General features: G+C 55.4%; 2 protein-coding genes across 4 annotated transcripts in view; one reads left to right on the forward strand and one right to left on the reverse strand.

The window, feature by feature from the left end:
• The window catches only part of Plch2 (phospholipase C eta 2), a 72,891-nt gene extending 66,018 nt beyond the window's left edge, over positions 1-6,873 (forward strand). For both annotated transcript variants that reach the window (XM_085838527.1, XM_085838526.1), the window contains exons 20-22: positions 78-157; positions 3,205-3,502; positions 5,280-6,873. In XM_085838527.1, coding sequence (XP_085694653.1) covers positions 78-157; positions 3,205-3,502; positions 5,280-6,583 — 1,682 coding nt within the window. In that variant the 3' untranslated portion in view covers positions 6,584-6,873. The remainder of the gene's footprint in view (positions 1-77; positions 158-3,204; positions 3,503-5,279) is intronic.
• A 1,954-nt stretch (positions 6,874-8,827) lies between these two features.
• Pank4 (pantothenate kinase 4 (inactive)) lies at positions 8,828-25,564 on the reverse strand. 2 transcript variants are annotated; one of them, XM_021159787.2, is made up of 19 exons: positions 25,431-25,564; positions 20,606-20,688; positions 20,032-20,246; positions 19,650-19,833; positions 19,266-19,358; positions 18,777-18,930; positions 18,249-18,430; positions 17,571-17,652; positions 17,231-17,331; positions 15,116-15,271; positions 13,590-13,702; positions 13,294-13,381; positions 12,610-12,761; positions 11,751-11,806; positions 11,519-11,568; positions 10,936-11,040; positions 10,373-10,473; positions 10,171-10,239; positions 8,833-9,510 (listed from the first exon to the last, which is right to left on the reverse strand). In XM_021159787.2, the coding sequence occupies exons 1-19, from the start codon at positions 25,552-25,554 to the stop codon at positions 9,297-9,299; spliced, it is 2,322 nt and encodes a 773-aa protein (XP_021015446.1). In that variant the 5' UTR covers positions 25,555-25,564; the 3' UTR covers positions 8,833-9,296. The 2 variants fall into 2 exon arrangements, with proteins under 2 accessions (XP_085694654.1, XP_021015446.1); XM_085838528.1 differs by lacking the exons at positions 18,249-18,430; positions 18,777-18,930; positions 19,266-19,358; ... (2 more) ...; positions 20,606-20,688; positions 25,431-25,564 and having other exon boundaries at positions 8,828-9,510; positions 17,231-17,370; positions 17,571-17,654.
• Positions 25,565-26,077: the final 513 nt, after the last annotated feature.

The following is a 26,077-nucleotide window of genomic DNA, read 5'->3' on the forward strand; positions in this document are numbered from 1 at the left end:
ACACCTTTGAGAAAAGTGTGGGTTGGCAGGGTGAGGAGATATTGGAACCTTGATGACTCGTGACCCTATTGCTCCAGGCTACCGGCATGTGTACCTAGAAGGGATGGAAGAGGCCTCTATCTTTGTTCATGTGGCTGTCAGTGACATTAGTGGTAAGGTAAGTATTACCTCCTGGGCCTCACATAGCCACAGGAAGGATAGGACCAGCCCCTCATTCCCACCCTATCCCCTTCTGGGGCTATGGCCTGGCATTCACTTCTCTGGGTCCCTTCCTTAGTCTGTGATGTGGAGTACTGGGGGATGCTGACCCTGGAACCTTCTAGTGCTATCTCCATGTCCCAGGGGGGCTTCGGGAATCCAAGTGTGCTAAGTGTCCCTGTCCTGGGATGGGATGCCCTGGTACCTGTCTCCCTGCTGTCCTGGGATGGGATGCCCTGGCAACTGCTTCCCTGCTATCCTGGGATAGGATGCCCTGGTACCTGTCTCCCTGCTGTCCTGGGATGGGATGCCCTGGTACCTGTCTCCCTGCTGTCCTGGGATGGGATGCCCTGGCAACTGCTTCCCTGCTGTCCTGGGATGGGATGCCCTGGTACCTGTCTCCCTGCTGTCCTGGGATGGGATGCCCTGGCAACTGCTTCCCTGCTGTCCTGGGATGGGATGCCCTGGTACCTGTCTCCCTGCTGTCCTGGGATGGGATGCCCTGGCAACTGCTTCCCTGCTGTCCTGGGATAGGATGCCCTGGTACCTGTCTCCCTGCTGTCCTGGGATGGGATGCCCTGGCAACTGCTTCCCTGCTGTCCTGGGATAGGATGCCCTGGTACCTGTCTCCCTGCTGTCCTGGGATGGGATGCCCTGGTACCTGTCTCCCTGCTGTCCTGGGATGGGATGCCCTGGCAACTGCTTCCCTGCTGTCCTGGGATGGGATGCCCTGGTACCTGTCTCCCTGCTGTCCTGGGATGGGATGCCCTGGCAACTGCTTCCCTGCTGTCCTGGGATAGGATGCCCTGGTACCTGTCTCCCTGCTGTCCTGGGATGGGATGCCCTGGTACCTGTCTCCCTGTCCTCTGTCTGTTACCAGTCCTAGTTTTCCTCAGTAGCCTCTGATGTCCTGTACATCTAGGAGCACTGACTGCTTGGATTCTTGGCAAGGGTAGAGCGCCATGACCCCTCCCGTGGCTTTCCTTGTCCTGAGTGACACATCCCTCTGCATTTCTGTTTCCTCAAAGGGATCTACATACATTTATTTGCCCACTACCTGGAACCTCAGGTCCCTATCCCATGTACCCCCGCCCCAGGCCAGAACAGAAAGTGTTCTCAGTCTGTGGAGTCTAGCTGCTAGAGCTCTAAGGGAGGCCCTGGGGTACAACTTGGTGCAACCAACCCTTCGGGGCCTGTAACCACACAGTGAGTGGGTCCTGCTGGGCCCAGCACCAACTCTCTGGTAGCATTATGGGTCCAGAGGTACTAAAAGTGTCCCCTTACTTGCCACTACCCATCCATCTATCCTGTGTCTGCCTCTCTCTGAGGGCCATCCCTGGCTGGGTAGGCCCTGCTCTGGCCACCACGGCCACCTCACCTGCCTTCACTCTGTCTCTTTGGTCTTGCAGTGGGCTTCTCTATGTCCCAAGTCTACTTTTAGAAGCTCAGCCTTGTTAGGAGTCTCAAAGGTACCCGGCGCCGCGGGACGGTGTAGCCCGCCGCCCCACCTGCATGCCAGGCCGCGCCCATTAGCATCCGTGATACTTGGTAGCATTTTGGAGACTGTCAGCTCATGTGACATGGATCATGACACGTTTCTGGGGTCCCCTGGGCCATCCTCAGCCAGAGAGTGGCATTTACGAGGCAGATCCAGGATTCAGCCAAAGCCAAGGACCTATCCTCCTATCCTGTCCTCACCCTGCGCACCTTCTGCCCTTCCCGACTGTAGGTCTCTCTGCACAGCCTTGCAGCTCCTCTGCTGTCTTGTCCCCTCTACCTGCCTACACTGTCAGTTACTGGCCCCTCTAGCTCTCTCCTCTGTGTATGCTAGGGTCTGAGTTAGGGTTGGGGGCAGGGGTACCCAGCGGGCGCTCCAGCTCGAATCCTGGATCTCCTTCTAAATGGCTTTCCAACCACATTGACCAAATTGCACTGGATTTGGGATCTTGAATCAGGAAGCTGATTCAAGTGCTGGCCACTCTATTGCCTCCGCAGAAGATGCCCCTGGCCGCCAGGCCCTGGGCTGCTCCAACGCACGAGCACGGCCCATCATGGGGGTGGGGTGGGCGTTGTTGGTGGGATGCAGGGGTGTGTGGCATGTAAGGATCCCTATGGCCCCTGTCCTCTTAAGAGGTGGCCACAGATCCTCTCCAGCAGTGATCTATGCAGAGGGGAATGCAGGAGGGGACTGGGCAGAAGCTGGCTGTGGCCTGATGCTGGTCACATGTTGAGCCAGTTGAGGGCCTCAGGAACTCATGGGGCCCCGAGTGCAAGCTGGCCTGGAGGAAGGAGTCTGCCTGGGGGAGTTTGACAAGACCTCCTAGAAAGGCGGCCCTCTAGGAGGGAGGAGAGGCTCCTGGGAAGTAGGGAGGCAGAGGCCAAGGGAGAGCAGGCCTTCCAGGATGCTGGGCAGGGCACGGTGAGTGCAACCATGGTGATGGCAGGCCCCGACTTTTCTTCCCCCCAGATCTGGAGCTACAGTCCTCAGTTCCTCAAGGCTGGGACAAGTGGGTGGCCAGGGTATAGGGATTGAGTTCTGCCCTTGAGATAACACCCAACACCTGGAAGGTTCTCTAGCTTCCATCTCAAGTATAGTCTTTTTTTTTTTTTTTTTTTTTTAAAGATTTATTTATTTATTATATGTAAGTACACTGTAGCTGTCTTCAGACACTCCAGAAGAGGGCACCAGATCTCGTTACAGATGGTTGTGAGCCACCATGTGGTTGCTGGGATTTGAACTCCTGACCTTCAGAAGAGCAGTCGGGTGCTCTTACCCACTGAGCCATCTCACCAGCCCTCAAGTATAGTCTTAAGGGTGAAGTCCTGTTACCCTTGGTAGAATTGCCAGGAAACTCTGTTTCCTGTATGTGGCATTGCAATATGTTCTTATGACAGTCCATGGTAGCTATAGGTTCAGAACATCCGCTAGAGAGCCAGTTCCCCACTTGAAGCCACACCTGGGCCAGGTGGGCCAGGCACCGGCTATGTGGGCTCCTTTTCTTGCAGGTCAAGCAGACTCTGGGTCTAAAAGGTCTCTTCCTCCGAGGCACAAAGCCAGGCTCACTGGACAGTCATGCTGCTGGACAGCCCCTCCCCCGGCCCTCCGTTAGCCAGAGGCTCCTGCGGCGCACGGCCAGTGCCCCGACCAAAAGCCAGAAGCCAAGTCGCAAGGGCTTCCCAGAGCTGGCCCTGGGCACACAGGACGCAGGCTCCGAGGGGGCAGCTGATGACGTGGCACCCCCTAGCCCCAACCCAGCTCTGGAGGCCCCTACTCAAGAGAGGTCAGGCAGCAGCAGCCCCCGAGGTAAGGCACCAGGAGGAGAAGGAACAGAAGAGAGGACACTGGCACAGGTGCGGTCCCCAAATGCCCCCGAAGGCCCTGGACCTGCAGGGATGGCTGCCACATGCATGAAGTGTGTGGTGGGCTCCTGCGCTGGTATGGACGTTGAGGGCTTTCGAAGGGAGCAACAGCCCAGTCCTGGGCCTGCAGGCAGCCGCATGGCCATCAGCCAGCAGCCCAGGGCCCGGGTAGATTCACTGGGGGGCCCTTGCTGCAGCCCAAGTCCTCGAGCCACCCCAGGGAGAAGCAAAGAGGCCCCCAAGGGTCCTAGGGCTCGGCGCCAGGGTCCAGGCGGCGGCTCTGTGTCCTCGGACTCCAGCAGCCCAGACAGCCCAGGCAGCCCCAAGGTGGCCCCCTGCCAGCCGGAGGGTGCTCACAGGCAGCAGGGGGCTCTGCAGGGAGAGATGAACGCCTTGTTCGTTCAAAAGCTGGAGGAGATCAGGAGTCATTCCCCCATGTTCTCCACCGGTAAGGCCTGCCATTCCACTGCATCTCATGCTCTCTACACCTGGCATGCCTAGGCGGTCCGTGCCTGCCTGCTGCTCTCTGCTTCATTTGTCCGTCAGCTTAGCTGTGGCCTGTCTGCCTCCGATCCCCACCCCCACCCTAATTGTCCTGTACTTTGTAGGGGGGTGGGAGTGGGGATGGGGGAAGGAGGGCTGCTCGAGTCATCAAGGCATTTCTGAGAGCTGCTTGCTGAGGAACCCAGGGATATCTAGCCAGCCCTCAGCAAGGGCTTCCCTGGTGCCTTGCTGGCTGCCCTGACTGGCTGCTCTGATGGCCTACCTTCCTAGGTCTGAAAAGATCCCAGCTCTTAGCCCTGCCTCATCCCCACCCCCACCCCCAAGGGTCAGATGCAAGAATGACTCTGCCCTGCGGTCCTATGGGAGCCTGCTGTCAATTGGTGGTGGTACCTCAGGGTATCCCCCCTTGGAGGCTCCTCGGAGACCAGGGGAGAAGGTGCTTAGAACTGAGGTCTGGGCCTCAGAGCAGCACCCAGTGTTTAGGAGGAGCAGCTCCCAGGGACCTGCATTGTCCGAATGTCACTAAGCCTTTTTGTGACCACCCTCCTTCCTGGCTGACACTTCCTGACCTTGTCTGCTGGAGTATGAGGGAACTGGTCTGAGCTGGTTACTGAGTTCTAGCCTGGGCAGAGGGAGGCACCTGGAGTCTGCCTGCTTTCATTGTATTCCTCCCGACCCCACTCCTGCCCAGCATTGTTGTCCATCTGTCCATCTGACAGTGCCCCACCACCACCACCACCAATACACTGACCGTGTTCTCCTTTCTGTCCCTGCTCCGTGCTGCTTCCATAGTTAGGGATTGAGACCTGCGAGTGCCAGGTAACAAACAGGCCCGAGCCCTATGTGTCCCCATGATGTCCCAGTCCAAGGAGGACTAGGCCTGGCTTGCCCTTGCCCCATGGACCCTGTGTGAGGCCCAGGCACGACTCCAGCTTTAGCGGGGTGGTGGGGTACTCTTGAGTGTCACAGTACATGTGTATAAGTGGAAAAGCCTGGTTGCTGGGATATCCTGGGGTGGGCTGGTGGTCCCTACCCTTGGCTCAGGGGGTCAGGATCGGGTCTGATTAATGAGATTCATATTCCCCCATCTCTCTCCCTCCTCCCTCCCTCCCTATCCCTTTTCTGTTTCTTGATTCTCCCCATGCCTGTCTTTAATCTGTCTGCCCTTTCTATGTCTACCTCTCTACCTCTTGTCTCCCGTCCCTCTTTCCCCACAGATACTCGCCTTTTCCCCCTGCAGCGGCCCATCTCCCCCTTGTGCAGCCTGGAACCCATTGCCGAGGAACCAGCCCTGGGCCCTGGCCTCCCGTTACAGGCAGCTGCCCCCACAGGTCCATCTCAGGAAGGGCCCCAGTGCCCTGTAGGGCTGGGAGCCAAAGTGACCAGCCCCCAGCAGACATCTCTGGGAGCTTTTGGAACCCTCCAGCTCAGGATTGGGGGCGGTAGGGAAAATGAAGAGCCACCCCTCAGGCCACACAATGGTGGGATCTCCAGCGGGCCACGTGAGGGGACTTCTGGAAGACAGACAGACAGCAAGAGTCGCTCCCGGGCCCCAGGCCACTTGCCAGTGGTTAGGAGGGCCAAGAGTGAGGGCCAGGTGCTCTCGGAGCTCTCTCCCACGCCTGCAGTGTACTCGGATGCCACGGGCACTGACAGGTTATGGCAGCGGCTGGAGCCTGGGAGTCACAGGGACAGTGTCTCCTCATCCTCCAGCATGTCCTCCAACGACACCGTCATAGACCTATCACTGCCCAGCCTCGGCCTCTGCCGCAGCCGAGAGAGCATTCCAGGGGTCTCTCTTGGACGCCTAACCTCACGGCCCTGCTTAGCCTCAGCTGCCCGTCCCGACCTTCCTCCTGTGACCAAGAGCAAATCGAATCCCAACCTGCGGGTTGTGGGTGGGCTGCCTACTGCACCCGACGAGCTGCAGCCCCGGCCTCTTGCCCCGCGGCTGACCAGCCACCATCCACGGCCACCGTGGCATCACCTCACCCTGGTGGGCCTGCGGGACTGCCCAGTGTCTGCTAAGTCCAAGAGTCTGGGAGACCTGACAGCTGACGACTTTGCTCCCAGCTTTCAGGGCAGCACCAGCAGCCTGAGCTGCGGCCTGGGCTCCCTGGGTGTGGCGCATCAGGTGCTGGAGCCGGGAATACGGCGAGATGCTCTCACGGAGCAGCTACGCTGGCTCACCGGCTTCCAGCAGGCTGGGGACATCACGTCGCCCACCAGCTTGGGCCCAGTTGGGGACGGGTCTGTAGGGGGCCCCGGCTTCCTGAGGCGCTCCTCCTCTCGGAGCCAGAGCCGCGTGCGCGCTATTGCCAGCCGAGCCCGCCAAGCTCAGGAGCGCCAGCAGAGGCTGAGAGGCCTGGACTCACGGGGTCCCCCAGAGGAGGAGCGGGGCACCCCTGAGGGTGCCTGTTCTGTAGGCCATGAGGGCTGTGTGGATGTGCCAATGCCTGCCAAGGGACCCCCTGAGCAGGTGTGTGGTGCTGCTGATAGCCAGCTGCTGCTCAGGCTCTGACCCTGCCTGATGATTCCAACTCGGTACCTTCCCTGAGACTGCCTGCAGGGGGGAGGGGGTGGGGGCTGGCCTCAACCCGACCTTTGCTCAGGAAATGAAGCCACTGGGTCCCCAAAGCTGTTACGCCCCACTCTTCTGTCTGTGGAGGACCCAGTAGCCTCCCCTTCAACCTTAGCTGTCCTCTTGTCTCTGATTTTGGGAAGCAAGAAACAGCATTGTCCACCTGTCCTTCTGGGCGGTGTCCACGTTTTAAGATACATAAATAGATATTTAACTTTTTAGAACCAAAACTTACAGTCAAATGGCTCTGCGTCCTTCCCCCACTGGTCTGCCTGGTGTCTGGCCCTGTGGTGTGTGCAGAGTGTTTTCTTCTACCCACTGTGTGCTTGTATCCCGGAATGCCTGTGACACACCCACAACTGCTAGGATGTTTGTCCTTGTCCCCTACTCCACTGTGCACCGGGCTTGTTTTGAACAAACCACACAGCAATTGTGTAAACTTGGGAACACAACTCCAATAAACTCATCAGGCCTGTTCTGTGTGGCTCACCTGCTCCGCTATGGCTCTTGTAGCCGCTCTGTCCTCATGGGGCAGAGAGGAGTCTTCTGGGGTAGGCCTAGGTAACTCCTCCTCAAGGAAGCATGCTCAAGTCCCCAGCCAAAGTCTCCACTCTGGGAGCTGTGCCCCTGGAGCTCTATAAAGGACAGGATTCCAGGGCCATTCATCTTCTGGGAAGCTGTGGTGCCCTTACAGGTGAGGCCTTAGGTTCTCCTGGGACCTTGAAACCTTCTGTTGACTCAGGCAGCTCCACCCAGCCCTGCCTCTGGGGAAGAGGACATCTCTGCCCTCACTGTTCTCCTGATATGGGCAGGGCTTGTGTCAAAGGGTTTGAGCTCAGCAAGGAGGGGGTGGGGGTGGGGGTGGTTAGTGCTGCTTGTCTGCAAGACCTCTTGCTTCTTTTCTTTCTTTCTTTTTGGAGACAGGGTTTCTCTGTGTAGCCCTGGATGTCCTGGAACTCACCCGCCTGCCTCTGCCTCCCAAGTGCTGGGATTAAAGGTGTGCACCACCACTGCCTGGTCCTCTTGCTTCTTTAACCTGTTGTACATCAGGCATGTGGCCACTGTGGCTTGAGCAGAAATACAGAGAGCAGCCTTGCTGCCTGGAGACAGTGAGAGGCCTCAGCCTGAAGAATCACGGTGCCAGCTTGGTGACCAGTATCTTACAGTGGGGTAGACCCCATGTGTATGACAAGGCTGCAGGCAAAGGCAGGGTCATGGGCCTGGTCTGTCTTTCTGCTCTGGCTGAGAAAGGGTCAAAGGTTGCAGGTTGGGATTGTTGGTGGACATGATCAGGATTTGGCCGCAGGCTGGTCCCCTCCCCATAATAAAGGTAGCTGAGGTGGGGGTGCACGCAGGCCCCCTGGGGAAGGATACGCTAGGCTCACATAACTTACGATCAGAGCCACCGTCTGCTCATCTCTTATGAGGGCCCTGCTAAGGCAAATGGGAGACTCAGGGTACACTGTGACCCTGCCCAGGGTGGCCTGTAGTCACCCTAAACCAGGGCTGGGGCTGGAAACTAGTTCATCTTCCCAGTTTGGACAGTTCCAAGACCCAGCTGTGCCTACCTGCCTGGAATTTGAGAAAGACAGGAAGTCTACTGTCTGCGGTACCTACCGGAGAATGTTGCTTAATGTGGTGCCTGCCGCCCCCTGGTGCCCATCTGTGGGAGGGCCAGGCCTCAATTCTGTCTACAGGCACTTCGTACTAGCTAGTACACTATGAAAGGTGCACTGCTGGGTGACAGGCATCTGGCTGTGCCTCTCGGCGGACCACCCAATGGTGCTGGTGTGGGACTTGGGTAGTAAGAACAAAGGCCTACTGTGGGAACTGGAGCCCAAGGCTCCTACACCGAACCTGTGCAGTCCTGTGAACCATGCCTGCCTACGTGGCCCCACCACTCTCAATGTATGGCTGTACGTGTGTATGCATCCATCCCTAGAAGACATGTCAGTTAGGGAAGGAGCCTAAGAGCCTTAGGTACACCTGAGGCGTCTCACAGCACAGGGCACACAGATGCCAAGCCCTGGGGACTGGAACCAAAGCCACTCTGCCCAGCAGCCTCCAAGAGCCCTTGAAGGTCCCTTCATGACAGAGCTCCCTCTCTTTCAGCTCTTGAAACAGGAGTGCTGCTTGGTAGCGTGTGCTGTCCCTAGGAACATTAGGGGTGAGAGCCGGCTCAGCAGACAGACGTGCTGATGTTTGCTCCTTCTGAGGCAAGAAGCAGAAATGAGAGAAAACACTGGGACCCAAGGAGGGGACGCAACAGGATTGGAAGTTTAGCACTGACTAGCTCCAGGTGGCTTGGGTAGTCTGTTGGGGCAGCCATAGTCCACTTGGGGCTGTGGGCGTCTTCTCAGCAGCAGAGAAAGCAGATCTGGTCTCTAGGAGACCCCTTGTGCTAGGCACTGCTTCCCACCAGATGAGTACATGTGTATGTATATATTTATATATATATGTATATGTATATATATATAAAAGATTATTTAACAGTTAAATACATTCCAACACTAGTGTCCCACAGGACAAATGCTGGGTTGGGTGTCCCTGGTACACGCACTGTCAGTCAATACTCCGGTGTGAACACAGGTTCCTCGAAGTAAATCACATTCCTGATGAGGGATACGCAGATACGTCTGGCAGAGTGGGTATCTCACTTGGTGGGAACCTCGTATTTGAAGATGACACTGAAGAGCTGGCCACCTAGACGCTCTGCCAGCCAAGCGTTCTTTACCACTGCCAACTTCAGACTCTCGCAGCGCAGCAATGCATGGTAGTTGGTGTGGATGGCACGGCCCATTCCCTCGATGACAACCAGGTCGGCACCACGCTCTCGCACCAGCACGGCCAGTCCCTTGTCTAGACGGCTTCAGGGAAGAAGAAGGTGGCACCAAGGTTGGGCAGGGGACAGCACTAAGCACACCTTGGTGGACACCAACCTGTTTCCTTGGAGGTGGGGACCAGCAAGAACATGGGGACCTTTCCCCAGCACCCCTTGCTAACTGAGGCATGCCCAAACCCAGACTCCCAACAGTGGCCTTCCCCCTACTGGCCAGGAACTGAACTTCCAGCACCACCTGCTTTTCTGATGCTCCCGTTTCTGAAATTTCCTTTGTCTACTACTACTGTGCATCTCTTTGCAGAAAGCACTGAAGGAGAGGCCAGTAGGATGGCTCAATGGGCTTAGGCACTTTTCTACCAATGACTTGAGATCGGTCCACAGAACCCACATGGTAAAAGGCAAAACCATGCAAGTTGTTGTCCAAGATGTACACAAGCTGTGGTACAAGAGTGCATGTATGTGCAAGGGCGGGCACACACATGCTTGCACACACACACACAGAGTAAATAATAAGTGGGAAAATGGGACAGCTTCCTGCCACAGGACTGTCCTGTAGCAGGGAGCCTGGGTCAGTTGCCCATCAGCCCTATAGGCTGCAGGAAGAAGTGGTCACATAGGTTATATTTAGGGCAAGCAGCAGCATGGCTGGTGCCTTGCAGAGCAGTAGGAAGAAAAGCTGGGTTACCTGAGGTCTAGGCATGGGGAGCTGGAACCGGTCTGCACCAGCAGCAGCCTATCTTCTTTCAGCGCAGTGCTATAGAAAAGCATGCGGTCAGGGCCCAGCCGAGGCCCTGTGACACTGACCCTCCTCAGGAACCTTTTGCGAATCTCCCAGAACTGGTTAGGCCCAGCCCCTGCCTGGCTCAACGGGGGTAGCCAGAACCTACCAGATGATGGGGTCCATGGCTGCAATGCGTTCTGCCACAATGAGAGACTCACTGTAGGTCACATCGTTCAGGGCAGGGCCTGAGTTGCATGCCAAGATGACCTACGGTTGGGGGGAGGGAGCAGCAGCTCTTTAGAACCTGGGCTGTTACTTATGTGGCCCAAATTCACCACAGCTGACCCTGGCAAGTTCCAAGCAGCAGCCAACTGCTGGGCAGCAGGGCCCCAAACAATCTCAGGGCTCTGTGGCTTCTGAGCGAGGCAGGGCTGTGCCCGGAGGCCTTTACTGCCTCCCATCCATCCCATCCTCAGCCTGCCTCCTGGATCAGGATAACCTCTCACTATTCTCAAGCTTCTGGGTCAAGAAGGAAACAGGAAGCAGGGAACCCAGGGCTTAAGCTACAGCCCGCACCCAACAGGCCCAGGCGCTCCGTGTCCTCACCTGCACTCACCTGCCACAAATGTAGGAGCTCTGACCACTGCCAGAAGCCCACAGGAACGCCAACCCCACCAACAGCGGAGAAGCCCAGGGGAAGGGTCCCGCCCACCCAGCCTTTTCACTCACCTCTGTCCCTCTAAAGAGTAGCTCCCTGACAAAGGGGAAGACTCCCAAAATGATGTCTATTCCACTGTTATCTGCGAAAATTAAGGCACATTTATGAGGGGGCCCCTGTAAGACAAAACCAGGACGTTCAGTTGGGAACAGGTGCACTCAAGCGTTTCACACTCCACTGCACTCTACACCCCCAACTCCCTGGGCGACTGGGTCCAGCCACAGGGTCTCAAAGTGTGGGAGGCAACAGGGACAGGGCAGTTGGTCCCGTGGCCAGATGACCCAGCCAGTGGTCACTGCAGGGGCTGGGGATGTAACCCTGAGCCTCATACACACCAAACAACCCACTGTTCCTTTCTCTGAGTCACACCTGACCCGGGGAATGGGAATTTCTGACATGAGACTCTCAGCTGGTGGCTTGTAAGTTCTAAGAGGTGGGCTACAGGTTATACCTGTGTCCCAGGCCATGTGAATGTGCTGTATGTGTCACACCCATGTGACCCTAAGCCCAATGACTTTGGTGGCCACCCTCTCTGGCTAGGTCCAGACTCTGTGCTCCAACCCCCAAGGGCAGATGCAGCAGCACCTTACATACCTTTAACCTCTGGAGCCACTTGGTGTAGGAATCCACGAGCCAGGGCCGTTCTGTAAGGAGACAGGAACTCTAGTCAGGGAAGCTGAGGCCTAGTGTCAGGGGCTTGTTTCACCAAGGCTATCTCATTTCATCCTGAGCAACACAGCCACACAGCTACCAGAACTGCCCCGTCCGACCTGCTGCTTAACTTCTGCAGAGCCAGACAGAGCCAAAGAGCACACAGTGTCCATACCTTGCAATTTTCTCTTTGCTTCTTCAAACCCAAACTGGGGGTCCGATTCCAGGACACTGTAGAAATAAGAAAGTTGACACAAAGCAAAAACCACAAACGAAGCCCAACCTCACCATTCCTCCCTCCCTACAACGAGGGATCTCCCAGCAGCACTACGCTGGACTGGCCACACCTCCCCTTAGGAGCCAGTGCTGCTCACGGAGGAGCACGCTTCGGACAGGAACAAATCCTTTCAGTATAGCGCTAAAGCTCAGATCTGCTCAGGGCGATGGAGCTAGCTCCTTCTAGGACTGACCACCACATACTGGGGTCTGCACCTCAAGTGGGCGGCTAGAATGAGGGTGGGGCAGGAGAGTGAACAACCCTTTGCAATATGCTCCAACCCCAGTCAAGTAGCATGGTCACCCAGTGAGACTGGGGCCTCAGGTGGATCACCATGGAGACAGCGACTCTACAGTTGCTCTAGGAGAGGACCCTCGATGCGCCTTAGGAACACGCGTGTCCCAGTGTTCTGCAGGTGCCAGCACCTTGGCAAAGCACCATGGTTACACCAGGCACCAAATAGGGTCAATCCCTGCTGTATTTGGTAACTACGAATTTGGGCTTTTACCCTGGAAATGTCAGCCCTAAAGCACAAATCAGCCTCACCATGGTAAGTGCCTGCCCAGATCTCCGCAGCACAAAGACCTATGACTTTGTGCGGGCTCTTGCTCATCACTGTCAGGGCCAGCCAACCCAGAGCAAGTGGCTCTGGGTCTAGACAGCCTGGTGGCAGAATAGCATACTTCTGTCACAGAATAACCAGTTCTAAGCCACCTCAGAGGGAGAAGGAGCAGGTGCTCACACCTCAGGTACCTACTCAGACACGGCCTTGGCTCCCCAGTCAAAGACATTCCCAGCTAAGAGCCCCTTCACCAGGGCCAGCTGCCGCTCTTCCCAGCCTAGTGAGTCCAGCGAGCGTGTCACGCTCTGAAAGCATTTTAGCGCGAGGCCGTTTTCTTTCTGCTTCACCTGTGGGAAAGACACACAGGCGTTGCTTTATTGGTGCTCACTCTGAAGGTAGGCCCACACCACTCCTTGTACCCTCTGGGGAGGTCTCTGCAGGGCAGCAGATGAAGGGGGCTCAACGAGGACTGCAAACACTAACCAGGGAGAAGGGGGCATTTGGTGTCGTGCTCCCGAGAGGTGATGCTCAGGGCTGGGTACCAGGCTACTTACTGATTTGGGGCAATCCTCAGGTATACCTGGTGTTGGGTGAAGCAGGGAGGCACTCTGGCCCACAAGACTGAGTGGAGTTAGGAGGGCACCGGGTTTGCACCCCCAGAGGCCACTGTGCATGGGCAGCTGAGGAAGGGCAAGACGGCTGACAACAGGGAAACAAGGGGCCCATGGCTCCTAGCCAGAGGGATGGAGGAGTGCTAACACACGCCTGGAGTAGAGCTGTGCACCTAGAACTAGCCAGTGTGAGCTCAGACCTCCTGAGGCTGGCACAACAAAATGCTACTGAGTCCTCTGCACCCTACTTGTAGTCTACATGGCTCACCTTGGAGTAGGGATCTGGGAAGTTGAATTCATTCAAACAGTGTTCTCTTGTGTCCAACAGGCTGCGCACAGTCAGCGTCCCATAAGCACTGGGGACAAAACCAGGATGGAGTGTGGCTGAACAAGACAGGTCTCACAGAGCCCAGGAAAGCCCAGTGAGACCTCTGCACACAGCTGGAAAAGACCTTGCTGCGTGGGCTTCATCCTCCCACCAGACCAGTCGAGGTCCTTGTGCCAAGAAGGGAACCCTTCCTCAGTGGCCACTGGCAGGGGTTAGCCTGAGGTCACAGGACTCACAAGGGCTGGTGCCGGAGGGTCTGCAGTTTGCCCCAATACTTCTGCCGGAACTTCTCTGCCCTCTCAACTGCATCCATGGACTCTGGCTGGCTGGCCACAGCTCGCTTCACCACCTGCCAACAGCAGAGGTGTCAAATAAGCTCTGCAGAGACAACACAGGGTGAGGGCAGGCACAGCCTGGTGGGGCTCTGCCCAGCTGCACTGGGGCACACTTGCACAGCTACAACCACAGTAACAGTGAGAGATAGTGCTGCTGTCCGGTATTTCAGCTTTAAAAGACACCACCCTTGCCTACATCCTGCTGCTGCTTTGGGAGACAGAAAGAGACCACGGTGCTTCCCTGGCAGCTACAAAGACTAAGGCTCTGATTTCTTCCAAGAGTTGCTACTTGGGACCCAGGGCTGTGCCCCTCACTCACCACATACCCAGATGTCTGAAAGAGGGTTGGGAATTCCTACTGTGGCCACACCTTCGAGCCTGCCGGAGCTCGAGGTTTAGCTGCTGCAGCCCCGCCCCAACACCTCCCAGAAGCCAGCACTACCACTATACACAGTGCTGGCACTGGAAAAGGTAGAAAACGCACAAGGAGGCGTATGGTTTGAATTTGAAATGCTCCCAAAAAAGCCCATGTGTTGAAGGCTTGGTACTCAGAGGTGGGCCTTTGGAAGGTGAGCTCTTTCACTGACGGCCTCAAAATATTAAGACCATTGTAAAGTAGAATATGGGAGGTGGGGCCTGGCTGAGGGAAAAAAAAAATCACTAGGGGCTTGCCCTGAGAGATCGAGAGAGAGAGCGAGAGAGAGCGAGAGTGGGGGGGGGGGGGGAGAGGGAAGAGAGGGAAAGGGGGGAAAGGGGAGAGGGGGAGAGTGTGTGTGTGTGTCCTGAGATAGGATCTTACTATGTAGCCCTGGTTGGTTTGAACTCCCTATGTAGGCAAGACTGGCCTTGGACTCACTGAGATCTGCCTGCCTCGCCATCCTGGGTACTGGGAGCAAAGGCATGCGCCACCATAACAGCCTTGAAGGGTTAACTCTTGTTTTGGCCCCTTCCAATCTCCCCCTCTCTACTCCTGGTTGCCACAGAGTAGGCAGCTTTGCTGTAGTGTGCCCTGCCTCGCCACAGGGTCTTCCTACCATTTCTGTCAGAATCTGACGCAACATAAAAGCCTGTTTACATCAGAATCACAAGAGGTGCCTGGTGTGCTGGTGCAGGCTCTGGTAATCCCAGTACTCAGCAGGCTGAGGCAGAAGGATCATGCTGAGTAGATCCAATCCTGGGCTACAGGGTAAAACCCTTGCGTACTGCTCTGAAGAGGCCATGTCACTATGTCACGCCCTTACCCTACACATTGTAGAGACAGGCATACTCTTTCCTTACTAAGACTATGTGACTTCTGGGAAATGTCCCTGCCCTCTTCCCCTTCTTTCCCCTGTTGACCCTCATAGGGATGGAGCCAGCTGAGCCCAAGAGCAGCCCAGGTTTTGGGAGACCACACACTCTCCGCTTGCTGTGTCTTGGAGCCTCACCCCATCCAGGGCCTCCTCAAAGCACGTGAGCCAGTACTGACGGGCCAGAGCATCATCAGTGAGGTCTACTGTGTCAGGCACATAGGAGGACGGGTCCAGAAGGAGGGGCAGGTTGACCAGGGGCCTCTCCAGCCGGTCCATTTCCAGCAGGTCAAACTAGAAGGACAAGAAGAGGTCAGTGGAGAGGCTACTGTCAGAAAGGTCACAACCCTGATGTAAGCTCTGGCTTTCAACACGAATGCAGCAGCTCCACCGGTCTTCCTGCAGCACCAGCCAGACTTCCTGGATTCTGTCCATGGCTTGGCTGTGGAGTGGGTCTATGCTTGAAAGCTTCAGATCAGGGTAGCTCCCTAAACTACCACCCCTTAGCCCCACAGCAGCCTGTGGTTCCTAAGCTGGCCCTGGCTGCTCGCACACCGGCTCATGCTGCCTCCCTCCCAGCACTCAGCCTGAGTTCCAGCTCTGGTTCTCAACAGTGCTGGGGAGTTGCAGTGCTAAGTCCCAGCAGCCCTCTGGCTCTCGGTCTCATCTGCGTGAATTCTGGCAGACTCGCTGCTGGTACATGCCTTGGCTTCTGTCTTGTCCAGCTGATGTGCTGTCTGCAAAGCACTACAAGGCTGTTCCTCATATACTGGCCCTGAGACACAGTCAGGACATGGACCGCCTAACTAGCGGCATGTGCGCAGCAGTGAGATGAGCTGTGCTATGCTGCCCGTGCCCAGCAGCGGCTCTCGCCCCAGAGAAGTGTGACCTCTGCTCCAAGGCCGCCTCTTTTTGATCTCGAGTGTCTATCTGCCACACCACACTCCTGAACTCAAGCCCCTTCAGCCAGGAGATTTCAACTGCAATGACTGAACATGAACTCTGGGTTAAGACTCACAGCCTTGGACAGAGCCACAGGGGTAAATGTTTGCAAACCCTGGGAACACATACAGGTGGCAAGGTTAGCATGAAAGGTCTGAGAAACTCCCAAGCTGACCAGAAATGGGCAGGGGTTACTACCTACATTAACCACTGGCTCACCACTGAGCGCCCCAGCCTCAGTGGCCTCTGCGCACGAAAACACATAGCTCTCCAGCTTCACGTCACTAGTTACTATGCTACCAAGTTTCCTGCTCTGAAGGTCTTGCCATTGCCAGGGTCTCGGTGGCTTAGTTCTGTCTCTCTTGGCAATAAACGCCTCTAATGACTGCTCAGCACCTGCGCTGTGTCAGCTGTGTCTCTGTGACACATCATCCCAGCACAGGCTCTGCAGGCTCCAAGGTGTGGGACAGAGCTGGGCAGTGCCACTCACCCTGCCGTGTTCTACTGAGGAAGCATGAGCCTCCTTTCAGTTCAGACAGGACAACTTTGCTTGCTGTTGTCTCCATCTGGGGAGCCATGTGGCAGGCCTCAGCAGGGCTACTTGAATTAAAAGCCAAGGGTGGGAGATGCCCATTTCAGAGCTACCATTCCCCACCGGGCCTGGTCCACAGACAAATGCCCAGGGGCACGTGGAGCGCTCTCACTGCAGAGGCCCGGGCTCACTACCAAGGGCTGCTGGGTCGACACCGTGCCTGCCCCAGCTGCTCTTCCCAGACATATATGGTGTCTGAGCTACAAAAGCTCCTCAGCCAATTGTCAGACGCCCAAACAGCTTGCAAAAATGGCTTACCACACCATAGTGGCATCTGACCTGTAGGAGCCCGCATCAAAAGGGCTCTAAGGAGGCATGTGCTAAGGAGTCTCCCAACCCACTGGCTCCGCAGTGCTCAGCCTGCCTCTGGCCAGGTGAGCCCAGTGTCGCAGCCAGAGTGGATTTCATCCTCATGGAGACATAAGGAATGGATCTAGAACATTCCAGGGAGAGCAGACTTCCCCAGAAACACAAAGCTGCTGGGCACAAGCTCAGACAGAGGCAGGCCTACTCTCTGCTCTTGCCGCAAACATTGCAGCAGCTGCCAGCCAGGGTGCTATGCAAGGAACACCAGGCCTCTCAGGCTCCCAAGGGCTCCAGAAGCCTCCATGCCTCCTGCCCTCAAGTCTAACTTGTCATCAACATAAAACCAGCCTGTGTGGTGAGAGGCCACAGTGGAGACGGCTGGGCAGGCTGCTCCAGAAGGGCCTGCTACTCACTGTGCCGCTCCTTGCCCGCTGTGTCGGGCACAGCTCGGGCGACGTGCTCATCAGCCCGGAGCTGGCTGCGTAGTTCTCACCCCAGCTGTACTGGTTAGGATCTGGAAAAACGAGAAGCTGGTCACCGTGTCAGCCTCGCCCTTGATTCAAAGGGGAAAGTAGAGGAGGAAAAGGGATAAAATCATTGGTCTATTTACACGCTACGGATTACCCCTTTCTGTGGCTTCCTCCAGCCTCGTGCCCCACCCCCTGGTCCCCACTCTCCCACCCAGATGCCCAGCCAGGGCACAGGCCATGTCCTGCACAGCCAGCCACTGCTCACAGCGGTGACTCTACTCACTGTCTTGCTCGGCTCCTTTTAAAAATGCCCCGATGGCTCCCAGGTAGCCTTCATGTCTCAGGAAGAGTGCCTGGACTTCACCCTGCCCCAGCCCAAGCCCACACATAACTGGTCAGTGTCCAGTCAGATCCACTGTGTACCCACCACACTAGTGCACCAGCGTCTTCAAGGCTGTCTGATAGATACCCTGCCAACAGAGAGTACCTGCACGCCACTGGCTAGCCTACCCACTGTGGAACCTGACGGGAAGACAGACTCCACAAAGCCACCTTGAGCTTGCTACTGCCTATTCCTGAGCGCCAATCTGTAGCACTTCGCTGGCCCAGATACCCCGGCTCCACGTGAGGTTACCTCACTAAAGGACAGTCCCTGACTGCCCTTCATTGTAACAGGCTTACACTCAATGTACAGAATGTCAAACTGGTCAAGAGGAAGGTGCAGTTGACCAGAAGGTCTGGGTGAGTGGGAGGGCTGTCGGCCTGTGGGGACTTATCTTCCCAAGGAGCCTGCTGGCAAGGAACTGTGACTGCGTCCCAGCTCAGAGCGCTGCAATGTGCCCCTTGGGTATAGGTTGTGGTCAGCATGCTGCCATTTGGGGAGACTTTCGGGGGTACATTGGAACAACCAGGATGAGCTGAGCCCACACCAGTACAGGGGCAGGAAACTGGGTGCAGTCACCTTGGAGAAGAAGTTAATGCTGTAGGTGATTGTGCGCATGGTCACGGGGTGACCCCGGATGAAGAAGCCCCCAAAGTAGACCCTGTCCAAGCCGTGGAGCTTGGCATACAGACAGGCGAGCTGCCCGATGTCATTGCTGATCATGTGCAGCAGGCTCTTGGCCATGTCTTCTTTGGAGAACTCTGAGAAGGGAATGAAAACAGAACCCAGAGTATGAGGTCAGTGTCACCGGGTGACAGACAGCTGGAGGGAAGAGGGCAGGAACAAGGCTTCATTTTCAAGAAAAAACAAATATCCTAACTGCTTTTCCTAGCTTGTATTTTCTTGGAAACAGAGGCTGAGGTAGCCATCTGGCAATGTTCTAACGAGCTAGAGCAGGATTCTGGGAAGGTGAGCCCTGGAGACCCAACAAGAACAGTCTCCGGGGGAATCTGTGAGCTCTGCCTCTCCACACTAGTGGGCAGAGTGATGTCCTGGGCACTGAAGCTGGCTGTGGCTGGGTCATGAAGGGTAGATCCTGGCAGGTACCTCTGTCAGCAGTGGCTGACTTCCCAAAACTGCTTGCGATGAGATTGCCACTCAGGCCCAGGGTCTGGTGGGCCCCACCATAGATGTCCTGGACCAGCATGTCAACGTTGGCATGCCGGCCTCTGGAAGCCAGCTGCAGCAGCTCATCAAACTTCTGTGGAGGCAAAGCAGAGCACATCAGGGTGGTGAGGGCCTAGCAGCCAGGGCACCCTCACCATCCTGGATAGCAGAGAGGAGACTGCACAGTCAGATGTGAATGGCCCTCCCTCAGCATAAGGGGCAAGGGCAGGCCTGGAAAGCTGGATGCTGGAGCACTGAGCTGGCAGAGCTCCGGCAGTTCAAAGCCCTTGCCCTTCAGAGTATAATCAGCTCAGTCACGGGGATCCAAGACCTCTCACTAGAGCCAGGAGAGAGGCTTGGGAGTGGCTTCTGCAGACATGCACCACGGCCCCTCTAAGGGCCACAGGGTGGACGTTCTGCAGGGAATACCTTTGTTTTGGTAAGCAGAGCCCCGAGCCCCCAGAAGGTGCCTCCTCCAATGGAGCTTCCACCAATCCACTCAAACCGGTCCTCTGTCTCCACCTGAGGAAGAAAAGGGATGCACTGGGCTGCAGGCCACAAAGGCTGCTAGGATGCTGGGGTCAGGGCTTGCAGGCCACATAGGCTGCTAGGGCTGCCATGTCCTTCCTCAAGAGTTTCTGCCATACTTTTCCAAGTGAACCCTCGGTGGCACCGATGCAAGTGGTAGGTGCTCAACTATCATGCCAAGGATGGCTCTGTGAAGGGGTCAAACCTGTGCCCAAGCCCAGTGAAGGCTATGACACAGCACACACACAGTCAGCAGGCACTGAGACATTCAGCTGTCATTCTTACCTTCACGATGGAGACGCCAGAGCCAATGTTGACTAGGAGGTAGGGGAAGATGTTGGGGTGATTTGTCTGAAATCGAAACTCTGGGTCTGAGTCTTTCTGGTACATGAAGGCCTCATGTGGGATGTTCTTCAGCACGAAGTTGCACCCCTTAATCAAGCAGGTCATTACATCCTCTTTGTCCACCCTGGAAAGAAAAGAACCTAGTCACAAGAGTCAACCATGGTGCACTTGTTAGGAGGCAGCACAGGGCAGCCAGACTGTGCCACAAGGGCCCTAGGTTTGCAACCAGCAAGGGCAGCACCCGCACTCAGCACCACAATCAGCACGGAAGTTCAGGGCCCCCCACCGCACCGCAGGCACCACAGGTACGGCCCCAACTCACTTCAGACGCAGCTTCTCCTCGATGAGGTCTTTGAACTTGTAGGCTCCACCCCCAGTGGCCTGGATGACCTTGGTCTCAGTGTTGACTAGGTGGTCTCTGATGAAGTCCAGGCAGGCTTCCATGTAGGTATTCTCAAACTTGATGAAATGCAGGCGAGCTGTGATCTCCTCCTGAACTGAGATCTCATAGGGCGGCTCATGATCCTGCTCCACGTCCTGCAAAGAGTTAAGAAGTCTTCAAGAGGCAAGGATAGCCTGAGCACCCTGCCCCAGCACATTAGGCATTTACTCAACTGTGATACACAAAATACTTGATGTTACCTTAGGCCAAGGCATAGACAGCATAGACAGGTAAGAGGCCTGCGTACCTTCAGACAAGGAGCAGGGGAAGGGGAGGCATTCTCACAAAGGGTAGGAAAGGACACCTCACAAGGAGTCAGGGAAGAGCAATCAACTCCAGGACCATAGTGTTAACATATGTAAACAGCAAGGGACAACAAACAAAAATGACACTATGAAGTCCAAGGCCGGCGGGAAGCAGCACCCTGTCCGGCTCCACTGATATACCTGCCTACCTTTCCCGGGTGGTCAAAAGACCTCACTTTGGCCACTTTGTGCTGTACGGTGGAATAGTACGCCAACTTGGTCAATGATCCACCTACACGGACAAGACAAAAACCACGAGAAATTCAGAACAGAGAAAAGGAGACCCTGAGATCCACCTCCTTCCTCAGGCTCTCGGGTGCTCTGGGGTTTCAGCGGCCTCTTCCGTGAATATCAGAGTCTGTGGATAAGGACCTTAGTGCTTTGTGAACTTGAAGTCACAGATGAGAGGAGAGAGTACTGATCGCTCTTCTTTTTTTTTTTTTCAGATTTATTTATTATTATATCTAAATACACTGTAGCTTACTTCAGACACACCAGAAGAGGGTGTCAGATCTCATTACGGATGGTTGTGAGCCACCATGTGGTTGCTGGGATTTGAACTCAGGACCTTCGGAAGAGCAGTCGGTGCTCTTAACCACTGAGCTATCTCTCCAGCTCCCCGATCGCTGTTCTTAACGAATCTGAGTTCAAGGCTTCCCTCCCCACCCTCACAAAGCCCCAAGGCAGAGACAGAGCCAGTTTGCCTTGGAGAGCACTCGGCTGTCCCAGGTTTTAAAGAAATTTACTTTTCAAGAGCTGGAGAGAGGCTCTGTTGATAAAGCATCAGCCTTGCCACCATGAGGGGCTGAGCCCAGATGCCCAGAACCCATAGGATGGCAGGGTGTGCTTATAATCCCGCAATCACAAAATGGGAGAAGAAAAAAAACCAGACAAACTCTTAGGGCTTGCTGGCCAGTTACTCCAGCCTACTTGGTAAAGCTCCAAGCCATTTAGAGATAAAAAGGGGAAGAAAGGTCTGAGGAGCAGACTGACGTGGGACTCTGACCACCCCTCTCTAAACACTCAGTTACAAAGCCAGGCCTGGAGGTGCAGCAGACCTGTAATCCCAGCTAACTGGGAGGCGGAGGTGGAGGCAGAGACAGGAGGATCACAAGCTCAAGGCCAGCCCAGGCAGCTTAGTGAGATCCTGTCTCACAATAAAACATAAGATGTGGGCTGAGGGCAGAGGACATGACGGAAGTGTGGTCTACTGTACATGGAATGTTTTCTTCCAGCCATAAAAGAATGACATTATATAATTAGCAGAAATGGGGAAATGATCAGATGATCAGATTTGGTGAACCAAGCCAGTCTCAGAAAGACGAATGCACATTCCTCTTATTCGTGCTTCCTGGACTTTATACGTGTGTGCGTGTGTGTGTGAGACAGGAGAGATGTCTGGGGAGACAAAATGAGGAGAGGGACAGACACAAGCGGAGAACTTGAGCGGAAATATCCCCTGCATACATGACACATGTATGAGAAGTTAGGGCCCCAAATAAGCAGACACCTGACCTCTCATCTAAACAGGTCACAGTGGGTAACACACAGCACCTCTGAGATGCAGGGGTCAGCAGGGAGGGCTTACCTACAGAGCCTGAGGGTAAGGAGGGGACACAGCCTTTAGGACTTTGAGTCCATGGAGCAGCCCAGGACCCACAAGTAGGCAAAGGAAGAAAGTCAACAGCCTTCACGGGCCCCAGACTCTTTTGTTTGCTGTTTTTAAAGATTTCATTTTTATATATTTTTTAATTTGGGGGGAGTTTATTTTTATTTCATATGTATGGATATCTTGCCTAAATAAATGCCTGAGCACCATGTCCATGAAGTGCCTGAGAAGGCCAGAAGAGGGCGTCGGTTCCCCTGTAAATGGAGTTACAGGTGGTTGTTGGCCACCACAGATGCTGGGAATTGAACCATTAAAGACTCAGCCGGGAGTGGTGGTGCATACCTTTGATCCCAGCACCCGGGAGGCAGAGGCAGGCAGACTTCTGAGTTCAAGGCCAGCCTGGACTATAGAGTGAGTTCCAGGAAAGCCAGGGCTATACAGAGAAACCCTGTCTCGAAAAACCAAAAAAAAAAAAAAAAAGAATCGTCAGTGGTTTTTTCCTACTGCTTATCCATTTTCTTCAGTTTGTGAGGCAGGGTCTCTGTTATATAAACTGAGCTGGCCTTGAACCCATGGAGTTCCATCTGCTTCTGCCTCCCAAGTGCTGGGATTAAAGGTATCCACCAATTGCCACACCTGGAGTCAGGCAGGCTCTCCACATCTTCACAGAGCCCTGTCACCATGGAATACTGCACACTGCCAACCTCTGGGCTCCAGAAAAAGCCCAAGTCCTCTGTCCACTTGAGCCACACACTCCGGGGTGAGATGCCCAGAGTTCCAGAGAAGGACATACCAAGGACAAGCCCCTGCAGGCAGAAAAGACACTTTCCAGTTTGTAGACGCAACTGCAGATTCACGGGCCCCCAGGTGACACGGGGAAAACGGGAGTGTCCGCACCCCACTGCGGCTCCATCTCTCAGAGGCCTGACCAGGCAAAGGTTTCTCAGTGGCAGAGTAAAATGGCTAAGTTATCTGCAAGTGTTGGCTTTGAGGAAATACTCAGGGACTACAGGAGAGCAGATGCTCAAATTTACAGACCTGCAGGACCAAGGTGTTTGGAGGCCAGAGTTCTCCCCTCAGTGAAACTGACACAATGCAGTCTGTCCTGTCCGAGCAGGGCACGGAGAGGCCCATTTTTGGTTTAGTGAGTGTATCATGTGCTTAATCTCATCCCCGGCCACAGTCCTAAGCCTCCTGATCTCGCTTTCCTGCCCCCAATCCGAGCCTATCCTCAGGCTTGTCTGATCCTACATGCTTTTGTAACTCACTCGGAGGACACTGTTTCCTAAAAGACAAAGCTGCACAAACGGATGGAGGTGTACTTTACCCAGTGATGGATCCGGGAGTAAAGGCGCTTGCTGTCTGGAGTTTGATTCCCAGGACCCACATGGTGAAAGAAGAGAATCCCACCAAGTTGTCCTCTGACTTTCACCATGGCACCAAGAAGGGCAGGACAGCCTTGCATTTACTACCCTGGAGTCTCTTCCTGCCTGTATGTCCTTCCTACTGCCTGGGTTTCCAACTCAGCTGACATCAGTGTCCCTATCCAAGAAAGGAAAAGGGCTTGCCAAGAACACAGAACAGCTGAGGCTTCCTGGATCCAGGGACACAGTGAGGAAGGAGGAAACAGGAGAAGTTTGTTTTTAAACAACACAGCGACAAGATGTTTTGTAGGTGCCTGAGCTGTCAACCCCATCCTGAGCTGTGATCTCCCATCAGTTGCAGGAAAAAAAAAAAAAAAGGAAGGAAGAAAGAAAGAAAAAAGGTCTGTTTTCAGGAACGCATGACCTTCCGATCTCAGATTCAGGACCCAGACTGATGATGGAAGCAAAACCCAACACTGAACATCCCTTGCCATGTCCTTCTGTCCAGACAGCCCTGGTCTGGCCTCAGGCCTTCAGCTTGAGGGCACCTCTCCACTACAGCTCATGCTTTATTGGCTGTTGGTTAGATGGTCTCTGGGTACCACATAGATTATCCGAGGTGAACCGTATTTTCTTAACTGCCTGATGATGTTTAAATCCATTTTCACTTGCTTTCCAGACACAGTTATTTAATTTTGCCTCCTTCCTAATGAATAAGTATAAGACCACAGGGCAAAGCATAAAACCCAGCCCTGGAGTGAAGGTTTCAGGATCCTCGAACAGCTGCCTTGAGGCCTTTGGAGAGGTTAGGTTGTGGACAGTCCCCTCTGCTAGGGCTGCAAGCTCATCACTTCTAACCTAATATACAGCCAGTCACCGAGTTATCTCAGGTGCTAGTAGAATCTTGGCCCACTCCACCACCCTCCTGAGCCCTTGATAAAGCTGGAACACAGGACAGGCCAGTAGGCCATCTTTACTTTCTCTTCCATTCCTCATTCCTCCCAAGGAAGAACACATCAGAGAGACAACCCAAAAGCAAGAGGGCGGGGAACATATTCAATATTCCAGAAGTAACGAGAATCTTCACAGTCTCTTAACAACCTAGGCTTTCCAAGGAGGCTAAGAGCCAGCAGCACACCCATTGATTCACGGAGATAAGTCCAAGACTGCGGATGTTGCCCGGCTGTGTGGGGCCTCACTGACCACGCTGGCATCAAGAGATACGCGGGGAAACGCCTGCAAGCAATTGGGTACAAAGCTCCTCAATAACAGGATGCAGAGCAGAGAGCTTTGGGGATAGGGGTAGGGATGGGGGTGGGGGGAGCGTTGGCCGGCTCCCATCCTGGATCTACGAATAGAAAGACCACAGACGGAGAAAGCTAGCCTTCTTCTGTGCCTTGGTCTCCGCATCTGCACACCAGGGCGATGATAGAACCTCCCCGAGGACTTGTTAGTGGGCATGAGGCTGCCCAACGCGCGAAGGGGATCTAAGGTGGGCCTGTAGCGGGTCGGCAGGAAGGTGAACTCCTAGGCGCGCAGGAGGCGGCGACCGTAGCCACGGTCCACGCTGCAGCGCTCGACAAGTGTCCAGGCCCAACGTCTCCACAGCTCACTGGGAAGCAGGAGCTCCGGCGGACGGCGCCGCGGGGCCAAGGCCAGCCTCTTCCCGGGGGATTCTGAGCAGATGAGGACCCCCCGAGGCCACCCGCCCCGCCCGTCCCTCCACTGAGCCCTCACAAGCCACCGGCGCTGCGCGGACTACGAGGCCCGACGTGCCCCGCTCCAACCGCGCAGCGCCTACCGGGAGCTGGAGTCCGACAGCCCGCTCGGTCCCGCACCTTGACGCCGCGCACACTATGAGTCCCGAGAGGCTGTGCGGCGACCCGTGAGGCTGTGCGCATGGCCCGCGCCCCCGCCCTTCGTCCTTCCCGCCGCCCCCGCTGGCTGGCCGCCCGCGCCCACTGCTTCGGCCACTCTCTCGAGTACCCGGTCCGTGTCTACCTATATCAATGGCGAAGCGCTTGGCGTTCTCCAGGTTGCGGAAGATCTCGTCGGGGGGCAGCGTGATGCTCTTGTCCAGACTGTCCCCGCCGCTCCCGCCGCCACTCGCTCCACGCTCCGCCATTTTGAAAGTGCCCGGCCAGCCTCATCAGCCATGGAAATATATGCGCATATAATTGACTGCTAAACGACCGCGTGCATAAATTATGCTAATGAGCCCCGCCCCCGTCCGCCTTGCTGGAGGCCAGGCCTCACCCCCCCCCCCCCACGACCGTCCTAGACAAGCAAGGGTCCCAGAGACCAGGACTGCGGGGGCTACCAATATGAAGCTTTTGGAATATTGTTCTTTCGCTGAGCTGGCTAGATGCTAACTTGGGTTGATCCTGGTGATCTGCTTTCATATCTCCTTGCTGTGAGGTTGGCCCTGCAAGCTGCTGTAATTTCTGCTAGGGTGACCCACCATCCTGGTTTCCCAAAGAAGTGGTACCTTCACTTCTAAAACTCCCATGTTAATTGGAGTAGTTTTAAAGACCCTACATTCGAGAAATGCCCAGCCAGGGGGAAGGGATATGAATAGGGTTGTGCGTCTGCAGCTGGGGAAGATCGGCACTTTAACAGCAATCTTTGCAAAGTATAGGGGGAAAAGA

This window comes from Mus caroli, unplaced genomic scaffold (genome assembly GCF_978045245.1).
Source record: "Mus caroli unplaced genomic scaffold, Mus_caroli_1 scaffold_6, whole genome shotgun sequence".
Lineage (NCBI taxonomy): Eukaryota > Metazoa > Chordata > Mammalia > Rodentia > Muridae > Mus > Mus caroli.